The sequence below is a fragment of the Pongo abelii genome, chromosome 18 (assembly GCF_028885655.2).
Source record: "Pongo abelii isolate AG06213 chromosome 18, NHGRI_mPonAbe1-v2.0_pri, whole genome shotgun sequence".
In the NCBI taxonomy this organism is placed as follows: Eukaryota; Metazoa; Chordata; class Mammalia; order Primates; family Hominidae; genus Pongo; species Pongo abelii.
In genome coordinates this window covers 16,614,665-16,634,070 of record NC_072003.2, presented here as the reverse complement: position 1 = coordinate 16,634,070, position 19,406 = coordinate 16,614,665, and the positions used below count along the sequence as shown (strand labels likewise).

Genomic DNA, 19,406 nt, shown 5'->3' with positions numbered 1-19,406 from the left:
TGGGAGGCCGAGGCGGGCAGATCATGAGGTCAGGAGATGGAGACCATCCTGGCTAACGCAGTGAAACCGTCTCTACTAGAAATACAAAAAGGAAAAAAAAAAATTAGCCGGGCGTGGTGGCGGACGCCTAGAGTTCCAGCTACTAGGGAGGCTGAGGCAGGAGAATGGCATGAACCCGGGAGGCGGAGCTTGCAGTGAGCCGAGATCGTGCCATTGCACTCCAGCCTGGGCGACAGAGCGAGACTCCGTCTAAAAAATAAAATAAATAAATAAATAAAAAGATGCACTCCTGATGCCCCTTGTTCAGTGACTGGCCTCCACTGCCCCCTGACACATGGAGGGAACCAGACTCTCCTAGTATTTTTAAAGAGTCACAGATGGTATCCCATGTCAGTCCATTTCTCACTCCTTGCAGCCATGCCCTCCTCTCCATTGGTCGGCTCACACAGAAAAAAGACCCTTTTCTGTTTCCCCACATCCCACACATTCAACGTCCCCATGAGGAAGTGACTTTGATTAAGGGTTTAAACGCTTGCTACATCACAGCCCAGCAGATCCTGACTTTAAAGTCTCTGAGCCCTATCAAAGGTGTTATGCCAAACAGCCATCTTGGTGGTATTCCAGCCCAAGTCTTACCAGCTGACCATTTTTTCTCCCTGCTCGTGTAGCTCATTTGAATGAAACACAGAAGCCCCAGGAAGAGCTACCTAGACGAGCCGATCAGTAAGAGTCCTGGAGCCCAAATTCGGAGGAGAGGAGGACGAAGTCAAAAGCTGCTTTCATGTCCCAGTTTGCATTCTGTCAGTCACTGCCTAAATGAAAATGTTTTTGAAAAAACCAACTTGATTTTTGTACCCAGTTTCAACAATTCTTTGTGGGAAAGGACCACAGGAAAAAATGAAAGGCATCTATATATAAAATCTTTATTACAGGCAGTATTGGTCCATACACTAACACAATACCAACAGTACAGGTTTAATCTTTCAAAATCATCATTTAAACAGCAAAAGACCAAGAAATAAAATTTGAGTCAATTAATTATTTTTCAAAATATTCTCAATGCACATTATCCTTAATTCCCTTATTATAGTGAAACATACAAATACAGAAAAATACCCCATTTAACAAATACTAGTGTTAAATGGTTATTTGGCTTAAAATCTGAGTTAAGAAAATCCTTTTTAGCAACCTACATACAGATAAGTAGCAAACTTTATTATATTAAACAAATTCATTCTGCTAAAACATGTAAAGAATTTCATCCATCATGTATTCTGATCCCAGTACAAGTGTTTATTCTCTTACCGTCATGATTCTTATATGAAGGACCAACTCAAAGAGTTGTCCTAAATATAACCTTATCCTCTTCCCCAACACACTTCATCCAAAAGTCTGTTCAACAGATGGCAACCGGGTAGCAGTCACTTCACCATCTGATGCCAATGGTTCCGTGAGAGCGTGGCCAGGCCTGTGAAACAGCCCATTTTCCTACCTACTGTGGGTTGCTGCTCAGGAGGAACGATATACGCCAATACAAGCAGAAAATCTGCAGCTCCTCTGCTATGTGCCTTAGAAGACTTTCAATTTTTCTGGTCAATGCTCTGATTAGGTATCATACATAAAAGCCAGCATATTAGTTTAAATCTTTAAACAAAAAACTATATTTTCCAAAGTCATTATCATTTGGGCCAATTAAGTGATCTTTTCGTGCTTTGTTGAGCTTCATCTTTAGGGCATCTCTTCTTTCTTCCCATTCATGAAGTTCGGCATTTCCATGTGCAAATTTACAGCTGTTTCCTTCTGGGCAGGTGCCATTCATATACCTGTGAGGACAAGTCAGCTGCTCAGTGTCCACAAGTTGTTTCTAAAAATCGTGTCATGATTCTTGAAACTGTATACTTCACTAGCTTTATGATTTGCATACAACTTTTAGTTAGGAATCTCAAGCCTAGAAAGGTAAATATTTTATAGCCATGACATCTACAATAGAAAAATCAGTACTTTATTTAAATGTACTCTATGAAAAGTACTGACTGATAGGAGAAAAAAAGACTATAGTTGTTCCTGATGTAGTAGAAAGAAATCAGAGGTGGCATCAAAGAAAAAATGTCTTCAATAGTTTTAAGGATCACATGGATCTAAATTAGGGCATTAAATATTAACAGTGACTTAATAAAATAAGCAATTCAGAATTACTTAGTTTTTCACTGAAAAACTATTTTTTTTTTTTTGTTGTTTTTTTTTTTTTTTGGAGACAGAGTCTCACTGTTTGTCGCCCAGGCTGGAGTGCAGTGGTGCAACCTTGGCTCACTACAACCTCCACCTCCTGGGTTCAAGTGATTTTCCTGCCTCAGCCTCCTGAGTAGCTGGGATTACAGGCACCTGCCACCATGCCCGGCTAATTTTTGTAGTTTTAGTAGAGACAGGGTTTCACCATGTTGGCCAGGCTGGTCTCAAACTCCTGGCCTCAAGTGACCGTACCGCCTCAGCCTCCCAAAGTGCTGGGATTACAGGCGTGAGCCACCATGCCCGGCCGCATTGAAATATTTTCTAAGAAAACTTAAACAAAGGAGTGATACATACTAACATCTTCCTTTGATCTAAGTTCTAGATTTTAAATATAATGTAAAAGCCATTTCAAATCTGATGAACATTTACTGTGAGCAAAGCTTGTGGCAAAGGGTTTGAGAATCACAGCTGTGAACGCAAAGGTCATTTGGGCAAATTGGAATGAACATGCTTCTCTATTCAATTATCCTAAGACATTTCAAATTAGTATTGGAAGACTATTAAATCTTTTCATATAACCTAAGAAGAGTGAAAGGAATGGTTTGGTGAGCAACGAAACACTTTGAGCCAAAACCCAAGAATTCTTCAGGATCTGTCAGAGCACAGCAACATTAGAACTTTAACACCCAGGTATTCCGTGTCAGCTGACAAGTCCATGAAAATTTGAGATCAGCAATTCTGACACGGAAAAACTGTAGAAACCTACATACCTATCACAAATACTGAAATAGCCTGTTGGGAAGCGGTGCTGCCAGCAGTACTGGTCGTCCTCGGTGTGGAAAACCTTCTCTTTGTGCTTCTCGGAGGAGATGTGGCCCTGCCACTGCTTCTCACTGTTGCAGTTTTTCCCACACATCCAGCAGTGAAAGTCCACCTGATGTGCAGCAAAGACACATGTCCCATCAGTCACCTGATCTAAGATCCAGACTCAATTCCAGGGGGCCCAGGCTGGTGGGAGAGCCAGGCAAGACATAAAACTCAGGTTAGAAATAGGGACAAGGAAAGGACCACAGCCTGGGGAAGCAAGCCAGCACTCAGGACACAGAGAAGAAGGGTGACAAATGCTGCCAGCTGTCCAGGAAATCTCCGGTAAAGAGGCAATAGGAGCTGGTATGCAAACAAGGATGTTTGCTGGGAGAACAAGAGGCAGGTGCAAACAAGGATTCAGGGAAGAATTAACACCATGAGGAAAAGCAGAGAGGATGGGAAAGAACAGGACATGCCAACTCCAAAAGGACGGGCAACAGCTCCATTCAGTGTACGTGAACTGAGCCCCTGCTGTGGCATCAGGAATGTAAAGACACTGCCCCTGTGGGGAACAGACCTATACAAAAGGAACTGCTATGAGGGGATTTAAGTGCTACAACAGATGCAAACTGTAAGTGTTGGATAGTATTTCCCAAATGTCCTGGGAAATAATTATCTGCAACACTGGGTAAAAACAGATTTGAACTCATTCATTGTGGGGTATAAATGAAGACTTTTTATTACTTTATTTTTTTAGAGACATGGTCTTGCTGTCATCCAGGCTAGAGTACGGTGGTGCGATCATAGCTCAATGCAGCCTTGAACTCCTGGGCTTAAGTGATCCTCCCACCTCAGCCTCCTGAGTGGCTAGGATTACAGATGCAAGCCACCACGCCCAGCCCTAGGACTCTTTATTATGAAACACCCCAGATAGGCCTTATTTATTTATTTATTTGTTTATTTTTGAGACAGAGTCTCACTCTGTTGCCTAGGCTGGAGTGGAGTGATGCGATCTTGGCTCACTGCAACCTCCACCTCCCAGGTTTAAGCAATTCTCCTGCCTCAGCCTCCTAAGTAGCTGGGATTACAGGCACCTGCCACCATGCCCAGCTAATTGTTTGCATTTTTAGTGGAGAAGGGGGTTTCGCCAAGTTGGCCAGGCTGGTCTCGAACTCCTAACCTTAGGTGATCCACCCGCCTCAGCCTCCCAAATTGCTGGGATTACAGGCATGAACCACCATGCCCGGCCCCAGGTAAGCCTTATGATCCAACAAGTCGAGGTGACCTGCTCTAGAAACACCAAGGAGCAGCTGGGCGCAGTGGCTCACGCCTATAATCACAGCACTTTGGGAGGCCGAGGCAGGAGGAGTGCTTGAGCACAGGAGTTTGAGACTAGCGTGGGCAACATGGCAAAATCCCCATCTCTACAAAAAAAACAAAAATTAGCCAGGCGTGGTGGCGAGCACCTGCAGTCCTAGCTACTCAGGAGGCTGAGGTCGGATGATCACCTGAGCCCAGGAGGTAGTGGCTGCAGTGAGCCATAACTGTGACACTGTACTCCGGCCTAGATGACAGAGTGAGACCCTGTCTCAAAAAAAAAAAAAAGGAAGAAAAAAATATATATATAATAAAATAAACACCAAGGAGCACTTAAGTAAAGGTAGCAAGGGAATCAATGTGACAAAGGTAGAAATTCACAGGGCATGTCACAAGCAGAGAGATGCTGGGGAAGGCCAGGCCACACACAAGGCCTGCAATGGGCAGTGAAACTGGATCTGACTGAATCAATAGAGAGATGGAGGTGCCAAAAAACAAGAAATAAGGGCAGTAACACATATGCTTATGTAAACTTTTAAAACCACATCAAGCAGAACTATAGATTATTTAAGAATAAATGTAGCTGGGCACGGTGGCTCACGCCTGTAATCCCAGCACTTTGTGAGGCTGAGGCAGGCAGATCACGCGAGGTCGGGAGTTTGAGACCAGCCTGACCAACATGGTGAAACTCCATCTCTACTAAAAATACAAAAATTAGCCATGCGTGGTGGCCGGCACCTGTAGTCCCAGCTACACGGGAGGCTGAGGCAGGAGAATTGCTTGAACCTGGGAGGCAGAGGTTGCAGTGAGCCAAGATCACGCCATTGCACTCCCACCTGGGCGACAGAGCAAGACTCTGTCTCACAAAAAAAAAAAAAAGAATAAATGTGTTGGCCGGGCACAGTGGCTCATGCCTGTAATCCCACAGCTTTGGAAGGCTGAGGCGGGTGGATCACAAGCTCAGGAGTTTGAGACCAGCCTGGCCAACATGGTGAAACCCCGTCTCTACTAAAAATACAAAAAATTTGCCGGGCGTGGTGGCAGGCGCCTGTAATCCCTGGCTACTTAGAAGGCTGAGGCAGGAGAATCGCTTGAACCCGAGAGGCAGAGGTTGCAGTGAGCCAAGACTACCGCATTGCACTCCAGCCTGGGCAACAGAGTAAGACTCCATCTCAAAAAGAAAAAAAAAGAATAAATGTGTCATCCATAGGTAAACATGGCCTGGAAAAATACACACTGGATCTGTTCCCCTGGGAAGGGTAACATATGGGGTTCCAACTTTATCTGTAGCATTTTATTTATTTTACAGCAGGAACTACAACAAATTGTTAACATCAGTTAACTTGCAATGGTGGGCTCAAGATATTTGTTATATTATCCTCTTCACTTTTTTGAAATTTTTAAAAGAAAATCAAAACAGTTAACAGACCACTGGTAACTTAATGTCCCCAAGAACCATAGAGGGAGAGGCCAGACTGCAGGCTTAAGCGGGGAATGTAAGGTCCAGCGGGGTAGACAGCACACATTCCTGAGCCACCTGCTGGGGCCTCCCACTAGGGAAGAGTCACAGACTCCTCATACTTCACTAATCCATCAGGACAACCCCACTCGGAGACATAAATAATCTGCCCAGGGTGCCAGGCAAGTAAGGAGAGAAACCAGGACTTGGACTTACGATTCTCTGGCTCCAAAGTCAGAAGGATTGAAGAAAGGATTTTTTCACATGAGGAGACTTAAGCTAGTGGCAGGAAACCACTAGAGAGAGAAGATGAAGACACAGAACAGAGAAGGGCAGGCAGTGAGTGAGGGAGCCGGGTTTTGGAGAAGATGGGAAAGAAAAGAAAGGCCGGACATGATGGCTCACACTTGTAATCCCAGCACTTTGGGAGGCCGAGGCAGGCAGATCACAAGGTCAGAAGATCGAGACCATCCTGGCCAACATGGTGAAACTCCATCTCTACTAAAAATACAAAAATTAGCTGGGCGTGGTGGTGCGAGCCTATAATCCCAGCTACTTGGGAGGCTGAGGCAAGAGAATTGCTTGAACCAGGGAGGTGGAAGTTGCAGTGAGCCGAAATCGCACCACTGCACTCCAGCCTGGTGACACAGCGAGACTCCATCTCAAAAAAAAAGAAAAAGGAAAAGAAAGGCTCCATCAATGGCTCAGCAAAGAGAGGGTAAATGACCCACGGTACTCACTGTAACTTCAGCATAATCTGTTGGCATGTGAATTTGTTTTCCATTTTCCTTGTTTGACTGACTGGCTACGTCTTCACTTTTTTCATTTTTTTGACTCTTGAGCCATAGTTCGTAAAACTGCTCCATATCTTGTACTAAAGAAAAATGAATTACTTTCAGCAGCAGCAACTAAACACCATTTAAATACATGCAACTGTGTCCATATTTTGTATCAGTCAGCATACAGTTCAAAAGAAACTCAAGGGGGCTGAAGGAGACTATTATATTAGACATGGAGAGATCACCCAGTTCAAGCAGCAGGTAAACTCTCATGCATAAGAACTACTTTCAGGACTGTTAGATGGCAAATATTAGTTCTCAGGATTAATTAACCCCTCCCTGCATTTGCACGACACTTTGGGGATGTTTAAAACACAGAAACCATTATAAACGGTATTGTCACAAAAGCCTCACCACTGCCTCTGTCGCCCTACGTTCCACACTCAGTGTCAGAGCCAGAACCACACAAGGCTACTTACGTGGCTTGGGGGACTTGGAGCTAATACACTCCTCACTGCTTACTGAGAAAGATGAGAAACATACTACTACTGGACCAAGATTCTGACCCTGATGGGAGTCCATCAGTCAAGCCACAGTCCCAGAGGGCGGATATGCTGGGCTGCAACTGACAAGACAACCATGACCAAGTCCTGGGCAGTGGCTGCCAGTTGCTTCCTATGGTAAGAACAGGTGTATTCTGCATTATTGCCAAGTGCTAAAGCCGAGGTTTCTCAACCTCCATGCGGTTGACATTCTGGCTAGAGAATTCTTTGCTGGGGGCATGCCCTGTGCGTTACAGGATGGTGAGCAGCATCCCTGGCCTCTACCCACTAGATGCCTGAGCAACTTCTGCCAATCATGACAATGAAAATATCTCCAGACATTGCCAAATGTCCACAGGGAAGGGGAGTGGCAAAATTTGTTCCCAGTTGAGAACCACTGTGCTAAAAACTCTGGTAATGAGGATCTGGTCAAAACTTGGCTTTGTTGTCTGCCTAATGGTTTCTAACAATGTATCATCAGGCAAAGATTAGAGCTAAACTAGAAATGCTTCTTCCTTAAGACCAGTGGTGGCAGGAGTCATTGCAAAAGCCTCGTGCGCAAGGGCATCTTCAGTCAGGCCGGAGTGCATGGCCTCACTCCCAGCAAGACAGCTAGAGGGAATCCCTCCACACACCACTGACGATCTATGTGGTTGAAACATGGCAGGCGACAGTCAAATCTGGTTGGTTCTTATAATCCAGAGACTGCAGTCAGTATACCTTTCATCAGTTTACTTAAGATTAAAGAATAATGATCCTTGTAGTAAAACATTTTATGGTCAAAAGTGAAAGGTTGTCTGTGGCTCCTCTCAAAGGCTCCCACAATAAACTTGGAATTTGACCAAAATAAACATTCTTTCTTTGGACCTCTGATTCTGAGCCTGTTTGATTACTAATGCCTCCCTGAAGAAACCCCTAATTCTAACCTGGTTAATTCAGAGGGCAAACTATTTCCAATATGAGCAGATGATCTGATTTAAACCGTCAAGGGAGTACTGAACTTCCCCCGGCCATTTTTTAGGAATACATCTATTACATGTAAGGATGCAGACCTATATATTATATCCAAATCTGACCTAACCAAACACAGATCAGATGCCACATTCCACCCCACTGAGGCTGTGCCTACATTTTCCAGGCATCATCACCAACAGAGCTACTGATGAAACGGGGCAACCATTTAGAATGCAAACTGCTTTCTGTGTTCACAGGAAGCTGGCATATTTATAGAGAGGAAAGGAACTTTCAGGCAAGCTAGCTCAAGGACACAGCTAAAAGATTAACTTACTCCCATTCTCCTTCATGTAAGTCCAAACTTCTCTTTCCTCAGGACTATGAGCAAAGGAACAGTTTCCAACATATTGACATTTTTTCCCAGAAGCAATATGGTTGCACAGCTGTATAAAAAAACAGGAATATGATTAAGACAAAGTACACCTAGTAAAACTGCCTAATTTTTAATTTAAGCAAAAGAAGCATTATTATCCATGCTAATACTTAGTAATCAAATTCTAAAGTAAGATTAATTTGACTCTATTCAAATTAACTATATGCTCTAAATATATGAAATGATATTAAGGTTTCTATCCCAAAATTTTTCAAAAGAAAATGTCCAAAACAGAGTAAAGCATGGAACATTTTCTTACAAGAAAATGTCTACAAACTCACTTACTCAGAACATTGAACTCCACAATGAACATCTCTGGCCCTCTCAGTCTGGCAGCTCCTGTTCCCCTGTCCAACACTAATGATTCCTCCACATCAGCACTTGAAAGCAGTAAAGAAACTGCAGGCTACTCCAAAAGGTACTGAACAGTGCCCAAAACATTTCAGAAATGTAACTTATAACCAGTACTGGAAACTAACCTCGGCCATAATTCACTACATATGCATTATCAGAAGACAATTATCACACTAGCCATACCATGGAGTTACATAGCTTTCAAATAATACCTCTTCAGGTTATTTGTGTTTTTATTTAACAAAGTAAATACAGTGATACTGGTAAGAAAATAAAGTGATCGTGATCAGCAGAACGCAGACTTCCCTAAGAATCATGAGCCAGGAACCAAGAAAACCTCCATCACCAAGAACGCATTCTTGAATACCATCAACCTACTTGTCTGTATGAGGTATAAATCCTAGTACAACTAATTATTAGTTTATCTTAGTTTGTGCTTCAACGGGAGCTGGCCCTACATTATTTAGCTTGTGTGACATTAAATGCTTAGCATCTGTCACGTTTTTCAGAGTTTTGGGTCAGCCCCCTTAACACTGCACATTTCCTCCCTTGGACCAATGTCAGTGACCTCACCCTTAAAATCTTCTGCATAAAGTCAGTACTGGATAAAATAGTCATATTCTTTCCCCCATCAAATCCCAATAAGTACTTAGTCATATTACTAGGGAAACATTTACCACAGTCTTTCAAAGCCCAATGATAAGGAGCAGGAAGAAGAGCAGGTAAAGGAGAAGGCCGGGCACTGTGCCAGGTGTTTACATAACACCATCGCACATAATTATTCCCAATTACAGGTGAGCAAACTGAGGCTGAATAACTTGACTGGGGCCCTTCTGGCAGACTTTGAAGCCCATTGTCTTTAAGCCTCACCACACTCTCTACACACATACGTGCACACAGTATAATTTCTTCTTTAAGAAAAAAGGTCCCGGGCCGGGCACGGTGGCTCACGCCTGTAATCCCAACACTTTGGGAGGCCAAGGCAGGTGGGTCACTTGAGGTCAAGAGTTCAAGACCAGCCTGGCCAACATGGTGAAGCCTCGTCTCTACTAAAAAAAAAAAAATACAAAAATTAGCTGAGCATGGTGGCACACGCCTGTAATCCCAGCTACTCGGGAGGCTGAGGCAGAAGAATTGCTTGAATCCAGGAGGTGGAGGTTGCGGTGAGCGGAGATCGCAACATTGCACTCCAGCCTGGGTGACAGAGCAAGAAAAAATGCAAAAAAAAAAAGAAAAAAAGTCCCTTAGCAATACCTACTATGGCAGGTGAAAAAAAAGAGGAAATAAGCTACTGTAATGTTGCACAGTAGTACACCATGTTCAAGATTAAAGAATAACCAATACTCTAAGCAGCTGCCTCAGGAACCAGGGATGTTCTCAGTTGTACTCATTTTATCAAAGTACTTGATATACATATTATCTCCATCATCCTTTAAACCACAAGAAATCAAGGTTCCAAATAAACCCCTTTCCCCCTCCTACATAACCCATTAATAAAATCTGAGTCTAAAACCACTTTGGATAAAACACAAACCTACCAACGCCTCGGAAAGACTGACTGTGTTACTTGTGTAAGTTTTACAAAACTGCAAGGTACTGTAGGTGGTGAAAACTACATCCACCTCTTCTTCAACTCCTTCTTGCAGTCCAGAGACAGGCCTCATTTACACGGGGACACTACAGTCCATCTGCCCTGCTTCTCTGGGCAAAAAGTTCCCTCTACATTTCCTCCATCCGGGTAGAGAGCTTACTACCTGTAGATGCTCCAAGTGTCCCTGTCTGCTAACGCACGTGTGAAGTGCCTCTAGATGCTCTCCAGACCCTCTCTCTCGTGAAGAAGAAAGTCCAGGACAACTCAAGTGGTTTGCTCGGACAATCATCTTCAAGATCAGGTAAGGTGCTACAGTGTACCAAGATGAAATGTGGCACTGTGTGAATGAAATACTATTCTAACTTTAAGTTAGTCTAGTATTTTCTAGTTTTTGAAGAATATGTTCCTCTAACATTGAACATTTTCCTTTGGGTTACTTTTAGAAAGTCTTATAAAGTTAGGTGTCTTGTAGCTACATATCCCTTGCTGCAGTGAAAGAGACAAGGCATGATAAAAACAAACTCATCAATAGCATTCATAATACTGAAAACCTTAGGTTTGGTATCAAACCAAAGAAATCACAATTAAATAACATTTACTCTCATTCCCTCCCCAAAGTAATTCATCTAAAAAATAAGTTAAATTGTCCCCATAACTTTTCCTCAGATCCACTATCTATTTACTTTTTCCAAGTAACTCATAAAATTCCAATCAATATGAAAACTGCTACGGAACCATACATATACTAAAGGGGAAGGAAAACCAAAGAGGAACCATTTAAATAGCATTATTACTGACGAATATTATTTAAAGGGCTTGAGTTTCAATCTGAATTACTACTATTTTCTAATGATTTGAAATGCCTAATTTAAAAAAAAGTGGCTTAAAAATTACGTATGTACATCAAACTGTAAAGGCATTTGTTTCTTTGTGGGGAGAGGACGGATGTTCATCCACTTCTTACGTTCAATAGACATCACTCTCATCGCACGCCGGTCTTTGGTCCACCTAAGAAAAATGGAGTTCAGAAAAAAACAAAGACACACGAGCAAAAGACATAACACAAAGGGAGAGGCACAAAGTTTGTACCTGAGGAACCAGAGAATTTTTTTCTCAATGCTTCTAAAAGAAATACCTTATGATTCTGTATTTTCACTTCCTATTGTCATTTACAAACATTCCCTACGAACTCTAAACAAATTGATAAAATACAGGAGAAAAACACTACTTTTGAATTCTTATCTACTAGGTCCTAAAAATCTCTTCCCTTGTGTCTGTAATTATCCTAAATTATCTATTGTTCTCTCCTCTCTTCAAAGCCTTAAACTTTTTTCTTATGTGTATGATTTTATACCTACGAAACAGAAAATTACAAAATAGGAATTGTTTCCACACACAATACTTACGAATGCCTTGCTTTTGCACTACAATATTTTCTGTTTTTGTCTGGTTCAATGACTTGACCGTTTCTCAGACACTGGGCACACACAAACTTTATCTTCATATTAAGAAATCCAGGCATTATTTGATTACCAAGTACCTTAAACAATTAAAAGATTCATTTTAATTTTTTTTTTTTTTACAGAAAACCAGTTTTCTGATGACAAAATACTAAATCAAGATGCATTTTTTTACAATAGTATACAATTTCCCATTTTTATCTGGCTTGATGTGACCATTATATCTGATAACTAAATCTCCAATTCTTCCCCCACATGTAAGAGAATATCATAAAAGTAGATTATAGATGCCAAACTTTAATTTATGAAACTCATCTTTGAAATTGGTGACTAGAATTGTTTCATTTGGGTCAGGGGTGTTGAGGGGAGAGCAATGGAAAAACGAGACATGCCAGGTGGAAAGCTAAACTATAAAAATAATCTAACCCCCTTACTCCAAGAATCCATAAAGCCCAGAACTCCAGTTGTTTTGTCAATTAAACTAAATAAGAAAACAGTGTCCTACACTCTTGGCAGGCATTGTGGGCTGCATAATTTTTTTATGATGATCAACTAAAATGCGAATTGTTTTTTCACATAAGAATGACTCACCTGAATGAACATTAAGAAAGTAACTGGACTGTAAGTGTTAACTGCATCCACCAACAACCAACATCTATTAGGCAATTCCAGAAAGGACACCAAATGCAGAAAGTACACAAGAGAAAAATACCTGTGCTCCAGGTACATTTGCTTCCAAATTCTGCCAATATCGTTTAGATTCTTGAGCAATAGCATCATGTGAGATACCTGGGGAATGTACAAGCCTTCCTTTAAATTATGTCTATAAGAACAACAGCCCACCAATCTGGGTGCAGTCAGATGTGGAGAACCTTCAGCTTCCAAACTATTCTCATACATCCTAATCCATCAGCAAGGATGAATACCACGTTACTCTTTTTTGAAATGGAATATACACAAATACAGCTCTTTGTGCCTTCTGAGGAATCTTTCCTCCCAACAACTGCATGTATCAACTTGTATCAGTAATTAATGACATGAGAACACACTCAAAATAGGCAACTCTAAAACTCAAAAGTTTAAAGCTCAGAACAAAATCAATAGCGTCACCACATCTGGTTGATGGAGTAGGGGAGTCTCCAAATTCCTTTTTGTTTTTTTTTGAGACAGTCTCGCATTATCACCCAGACTGGAGTGTAGTGTTGTGATCTTGGCCCACTGCAACCTCTGCCTCCCAGGTTTAAGCAATTCTCATGCCTCAGCCTCCCAAGTAGCTGGTATTACAGGTGCCCACCACCACGCCCGATTAATTTTTGTATTTTTTGTAGAGATGGGGATTTCGCCGTACTGGCCAGACTGGTCTTGAACTCCTGACCTCAAGTGATCCATCTGCCTCAGCCTCCCAAAGTAGTGGGATTACAGGCATGAGCCACCACGCCAGGCCCAAATTACTGTTTCATTAAACCCTGTCTGCTCTTGAGGAGACATACTTCTCAGTCACACTCAAACCTACCTGTTTCATTTTGCATTATCCAGACTTTCAGTTCCACAAGACTATGGGCATAAAAGCACTCATCTTCCCTTAAACAGCCATACCGAACTTCATGTCGACATAAATCAAGCTGACACTGGCCATGAAAAGAACGTATTTTGGAGTATTTTACTGTTGTCTCTCGCAAAATGTGGACAAGGCACCTGAGATGAAAACAGTGACATTTTAATATTGTTCTGCCATAGATTTTTCAAATATATATATATATATATATAAAGTTCTACACTGACAATACATTTTAAATTTTTTTTTTTTTTTCTTGAGACAGAGTCTCACTCTATCGCCCAGGCTGGAGTGTAGTGGAGCGATCTCGGCTCACTGCAAGCTCCGCCTCCTGGGTTCACGCCATTCTCCTGCCTCAGCCTCCCAAGTAGCTGGGACTACAGGAGCCCACCACCATGCCCGGCTAATTTTTAGTAAAGATGGAGTTTCACCGTATTAGCCAGGATGGTCTCAATCTCCTGACCTCGTGATCCGCCCGCCTCGGCCTCCCAAAGTGCTAGGATTATAGGCGTGAGCCATGGCGCCTGGCCCTACATTTTAAATTTTTATCAGAAAAAAAATCATGGGGGCTGGGCACAGTGGCTCACACCTGTAATCTCAGCATTTTGGGAGGCCAAGGTGGGTGGATCACCTGAGGTCAGGAGTTTGAAACCAGCCTGGCCAACATGTTGAAACCCTGTCGCTACTAAAAATACAAAAAGTTGTCCAGGCATGATGGCTCACTCCTGTAACCCCAGCACTTTGGGAGGCCAAGGCGGGTGGATCACTTGAGGTCAGGAGTTCAAGACCAGCCCGGCCAACATGGTAAAACCCTGTCTCTACTAAAAATGCAAAAATTAGACGGTGTGGTGGCACATGCCTGTAATCCTAGCTACTTGAGAGGCTGAGGCAGGAGAATCGCTTGAACTCGGGAGGCGGAGGTTGCAGTGAGCTGAGATCGCGCCACTGCACTCCAGCCTGGGAAACAGAAAAAGACTTCATCTCAAAAAAAAAAAAAAAATACAAAAAATTAGCCAGGCCTGGTGGTGGGTGTCTGTAATCCCAGCTACTCGAGAGGCTGAGGCAGGAGAATCACTTGAATCTGGGAGGGAGAATCACTTGAATCTGGGAGGCAGAATTTGCAGTGAGCCAAGATCATGCCACTGCACTTCAGCCTGGGTGACAGAGCGAGACTCTGTCTCAAAAAAACAAACAAAAAAACCAAATCACTACATGCAATTGTTGAATTAATTGGGGGGGGGGGGGTACTTATATTTTAAGCCATAAAATACCTAAATTCATGTCATGAGAAACTATACATCAATAATGCTTTTCTGTTTTACATAATATATTTAGTTAATTGTTCACTTTCCAGCCAAATCTACTAAAAGACATTTTAAAATTTCGTCATTGTTCTTCAAAATAACAACAAACGATGAAAGGGCAATGCTTGGACAGATACTACTACTAGTTTTTATTCAGATCTAGAAAAAGAATCTATTTTGTCATTACAGAAATTAGAAACTATCAACATACTTATTGTCTTCAAACTCATGCTTTGTAACCGGGTGAGAACAAGCAGTAGAATTATCTTTATTTCTTTTACTTATCATTCTAGGCTTATGATCAAAACATTTCTGAAATAGAGAGAGAAAGATTATCAAAAAAAAAATACAAAATATAAATTTTGTACCCAGAATATTGTCCTAGTTTCAATATCATTACAAAATTAATATTCAATATGAAGTTTTAATATTCTTTTTGGTAACAGTAATAGCTAACATTTACTGAATGAATGTTTTATCACATGGCAGGACCAGAGGAATATTTTATTCATAAATATGATATTATTTATCATATAAATAAATGAATATTTATTCATTTACCGAGTGAATGTTTTATCATATGGCAGGACAATACCACTGGGCTTGCAAATTCAACTTTACAGTGGAAAATAAGTTTTGGAGAACGCACCTCACAAAGGAATATAAATTCTCCAAGATGCTCCTGGAGAAGTTTGAACACAGTAAGGTTAATCTTTCCATTGCCACCAAAGAAAGCCTCACGGCTGAATGCTCCTTTCCGCTCCAGTGTCCACACATCTATCTCCTCTTGGCAATAAGCAAACGTGCAGTGGCCTGAATATCTACATTCCTCCTCAGCAGCAACATCTAGAAAGACAGGGAATGGAAAGACATTGAAAACATGGCAATTGGCCTGTACTCCCAGCTACTTGGGAGGCTGAGGTGGGAGGATCCCTTAAGCCCAGGAGTTTGAGGCTGCGGTGAGCAATGATCTTGCCACTGCACTCCAGCCTGGGCAACAGAGCAAGTCCCAGTGTCAAAATAAACAAACAAAAAAAATGATGGTAACTGTTTCCTTAAAGCCAATAAATATAAACAACATTTAGGGCATCATTTGAATTTGTCTAACAATTCATGGACAGACTCAAACAATGATATGCATATTATTATCTGGGGATGGATGGTATCAACTCTAAAAAAGAGAAGTACCACAAGCCTTAATTATTTTTATCACGGACTGTGAGAAGAGCCTTGATACTGTGATGGACCACACCTCAGCTGAAAAAAAAAAAATCATTTAGGGACATTCTAAGCTCATTCACACAAACTTGTTTGACAAACATGAAAATACCAAGTTCTCTCAAAAGCATCTTACACATTTTTCAAAGCCTTAGCTCAGTGTTTTGATTCTGTTTAGAGAGAACGTAAGGTTTCAGACAGTCTTCTGTTTAAAACCTGGTCATAGGCCAGGCGTGGTGGCTCACACCTGTAATCCCAACATTTTGGGAGGCCGAGGCAGGCAGATCATTTGAGGCCAGGACTTCAAAACGAGCCTAACCAACATGATGAAACCCATCTCTACTAAAAAATACAAAAATCAGTGGGGCAGGGTGGCACATGCCTGTAATTCCAGCTATTAGGTAGCTGAGTCATGAGAAAATTGCTTGAACCTGGGAAGCAGAGGTTGAAGTGAGCTGAGATCGTGCCTGTGCACTCCAGCATGGGAGACGGAGTGAGACTCTGTCACAAAAAATTAAGAAATAAATAAATAAAATAAAACCTTGGCCAGTACAGTGGCTCATGCCTGTAATCCTAACACTCTGGGAAGCCCAGGCAGACAGATAACTCGAGGCCAGGAATTTGAAACTAGCCTAGGCAACATAGTGAAACCCTGTCTCTACTAAAAATACAAAAATTAGCCGGGTGTATTGGCGCATGCCTGTAATCCCAGCTACTCGGGAGGCTGAGGCAGGAGAATCACTTGAACCCAGAAGGCAGAGGTTGCAGTGAGCCGAGATTGCACCACTACACTCCAGCCTGGATGACAGAATGAGACTCTGTCTCAAAAAAGAAAAAGTTAAAAACAACAGTAAAAATAATATAAAAAATATTAACATCTCAATCCAAGGAACTTGCCATTAGCTCTAAACATTTTTTATAACAGTCAATACCATTATAATAACATAATGTAATAAGTTACATATTAATAGATGTTATAATAAATGTAGCAAGCACAGTCCTACACCACATACTGATATTTCAGTCAACTACAGACTGCATATATAATGGTGGTCCCATAAGATTAATATCGTGTTATTCCTGTACCTTTTCTATGTTTAGATACACAGATACCATTGCATTACAGTAGCCTCAGTATTCAGTACAGTAACAAGCTGTACAAGTCTGTAGTTTAGGAGCCATTGACTATGTCATGGATAGGCTAGGTGCATCGTCGGCTACACCATCGAAGTTTGTGTAAGTACTCTGTGATGTTCCCCTAATGATGCATTTCTCAGAATGTATCCTTGTCATTAAGCTAAGCATGACTGTAGCTCATCACTTATGTAATGTATACTAATTAAGTAATTACAGTACATACCTTTACATATATAATATGGTCCTTCATAATTTGTTTTTGTTGGTCTTGGACGTATTTTTTTCCATGATTTATCTTCAACATTCTTTATCCTACCGATTAAAATATCTTTCTTACACTTATGATCTATATTAGCATGGTAAGTGAAATCCATTAACTTAGGGCCTGAAAAAGATGTAAAGAGGATTGCTCATATGCACAAAAAATATCATTTCGTTTTACAGGTAAATTTACAAGCAGACATGAACAGATGAACATCAATTATTAAATTCCCACAGAAAACCCACTTCCACAACCCTAAAAAGTAAGTAGGCTACTAAGGTAGATTTTTGCCTTTTATAATGTATCAGACAACACAATGTTCTATTCAACTCCACTCCTGCCAAAAAAAAATACCCTTACTTAACTTTAGGGAAATAATCTGGAGAGGAATTTTGATGGCTTATAAATCAGAATAAACAGTGTTTATGTCACTTGATTTAAGGGTAAACATATGAAACAAGCTAACAAAGTATTTAATTTTTCATATACATTGTATTGTATACTGGTCTTATAATGCTGTTTTCTAGTTCTTGCTCTATTTGAAAATAATCAACTTCTTAAGCATATAATGAGAACATAAGGAGTTTCATTAAAATTTCAATAAGCTTCCAAAAATAGGTAAATAATTCTACATGATTCTATAAATAAAATTACATCAAATAAGAGCAGAGACTTATCCTATTATACTCCAAAGGCACTAAATCAGTAACTGCTACTTGTTTAGGAAGAATTCAAAATAGGGATTGAAGAACCATAATAACTGAGGTTGTTAACATGTATTTACAAATTCCTAAGAACTTTCAAGGTTATGAGCAAGTAGTTTAATATTCCCTGCGTGTTTGTTTGGTCCTGACCTGATTTTACAAAACAGATCTGGCAAGCTTGTCTCAATTCATGGGTTCCTTCGAGGGGATGTCTTGGAGTCACTGATGAAGATGGTTTGGTAACTGCACTTCCAAAAAAGTTTCCAAAGTCATTTCTAGGCTGACTTGAAATTCCCAGGAAATTCTCTGAAGCAAACAAACTACCTGGTCCATTCATCTGCAAGAAAAATAAGAAGAAAAAAAAAAAAAAAAAAACAGCCAACAAATATTGCATTATCACTGAAGAAAGGAACTGAATTCATCTGAAAAGTAAGATAATCTTCATAAACTGAGGTCAGTACTACTCCATCCTTAATGCTCTTCTATCTTAAAAACTGTCTCTTTCTACATTTTTCTCTCTTTTGGTTTCTAGTCACCCCCCCACTTTTTTGATCCTCCATATTATAAGTAATAAGTTCTACTGCAAAAGTACACACGCTTTACATGCCCTGATCTTATATTTCCTTGATTTGTTTACGCTGTGCTAAAGCCTCTTACACTGTCTGCAATACCGATTAATTTGCTATAACAGATAAAGTCTTAAACACAGAGCTGTTATTACTAGATGTTCCAGAAGTCTTACTTTAACACAATTTCCTGCAGCACACACAAAATTTAAGGGAGACTGTCATGTTCATTCAAATAACTCAGTTACTTAAGTAACTATTTTCAATTCAAGCGATGTATTTACAAAAGAGGAAGTGGCACTTACAAGTAAAAGGGAAGAATTACTGTTGTTAAGCGGTGTTCCCTCTCTAGAAGTTGAGGTGGACAGATCTAAAATAATAAAAAAACTTCAACAGACCTTTTCATTCTGATCATGTAATAAGAACATCAGGGCTTAGTAGCTTACTGGCTATGGCCTCCCACGCTATTCTCCCGTCCCAGTTTCTAGAAATTTTCTTGTTCAAGGTTGACACCCAAAGAGGGCTCTAGAGTCTTTGCTTTCCTCTAGAAACCAAGGGCATAGTCAAATTTAAATAAAAACCTATTTTCAGAAAAATAAGCTAAGGCAGGGCCCACCAACTGCAACTACTAAAAACACCAAGAAAATTCTTTATATTCAAAAATGGGAAAAGAGCCTTTCCTTTTGAAAATATGGGGCCGGGTGCGGTGGCTCACACCTGGCAATCCCAGCACTT

General features: G+C 40.9%; 1 protein-coding gene across 4 annotated transcripts in view; it reads right to left on the bottom strand.

Moving 5' to 3' along the window:
* Positions 1–909: 909 nt before the first annotated feature.
* The window catches only part of ZC3H7A (zinc finger CCCH-type containing 7A), a 47,890-nt gene continuing 29,393 nt past the window's right edge, over positions 910–19,406 (bottom strand). For all 4 annotated transcript variants that reach the window (XM_002826136.6, XM_054534737.2, XM_063717595.1 and 1 more), the window contains 13 exons: positions 18,977–19,041; positions 18,256–18,442; positions 17,363–17,524; positions 15,434–15,630; positions 14,996–15,096; positions 13,439–13,620; positions 12,638–12,714; positions 11,872–12,005; positions 11,368–11,473; positions 8,422–8,530; positions 6,553–6,686; positions 3,000–3,163; positions 910–1,823 (listed from right to left, as the gene is read on the bottom strand). In XM_002826136.6, coding sequence (XP_002826182.1) covers positions 1,634–1,823; positions 3,000–3,163; positions 6,553–6,686; positions 8,422–8,530; positions 11,368–11,473; positions 11,872–12,005; positions 12,638–12,714; positions 13,439–13,620; positions 14,996–15,096; positions 15,434–15,630; positions 17,363–17,524; positions 18,256–18,442; positions 18,977–19,041 — 1,808 coding nt within the window. In that variant the 3' untranslated portion in view covers positions 910–1,633. The remainder of the gene's footprint in view (positions 1,824–2,999; positions 3,164–6,552; positions 6,687–8,421; positions 8,531–11,367; positions 11,474–11,871; positions 12,006–12,637; positions 12,715–13,438; positions 13,621–14,995; positions 15,097–15,433; positions 15,631–17,362; positions 17,525–18,255; positions 18,443–18,976; positions 19,042–19,406) is intronic.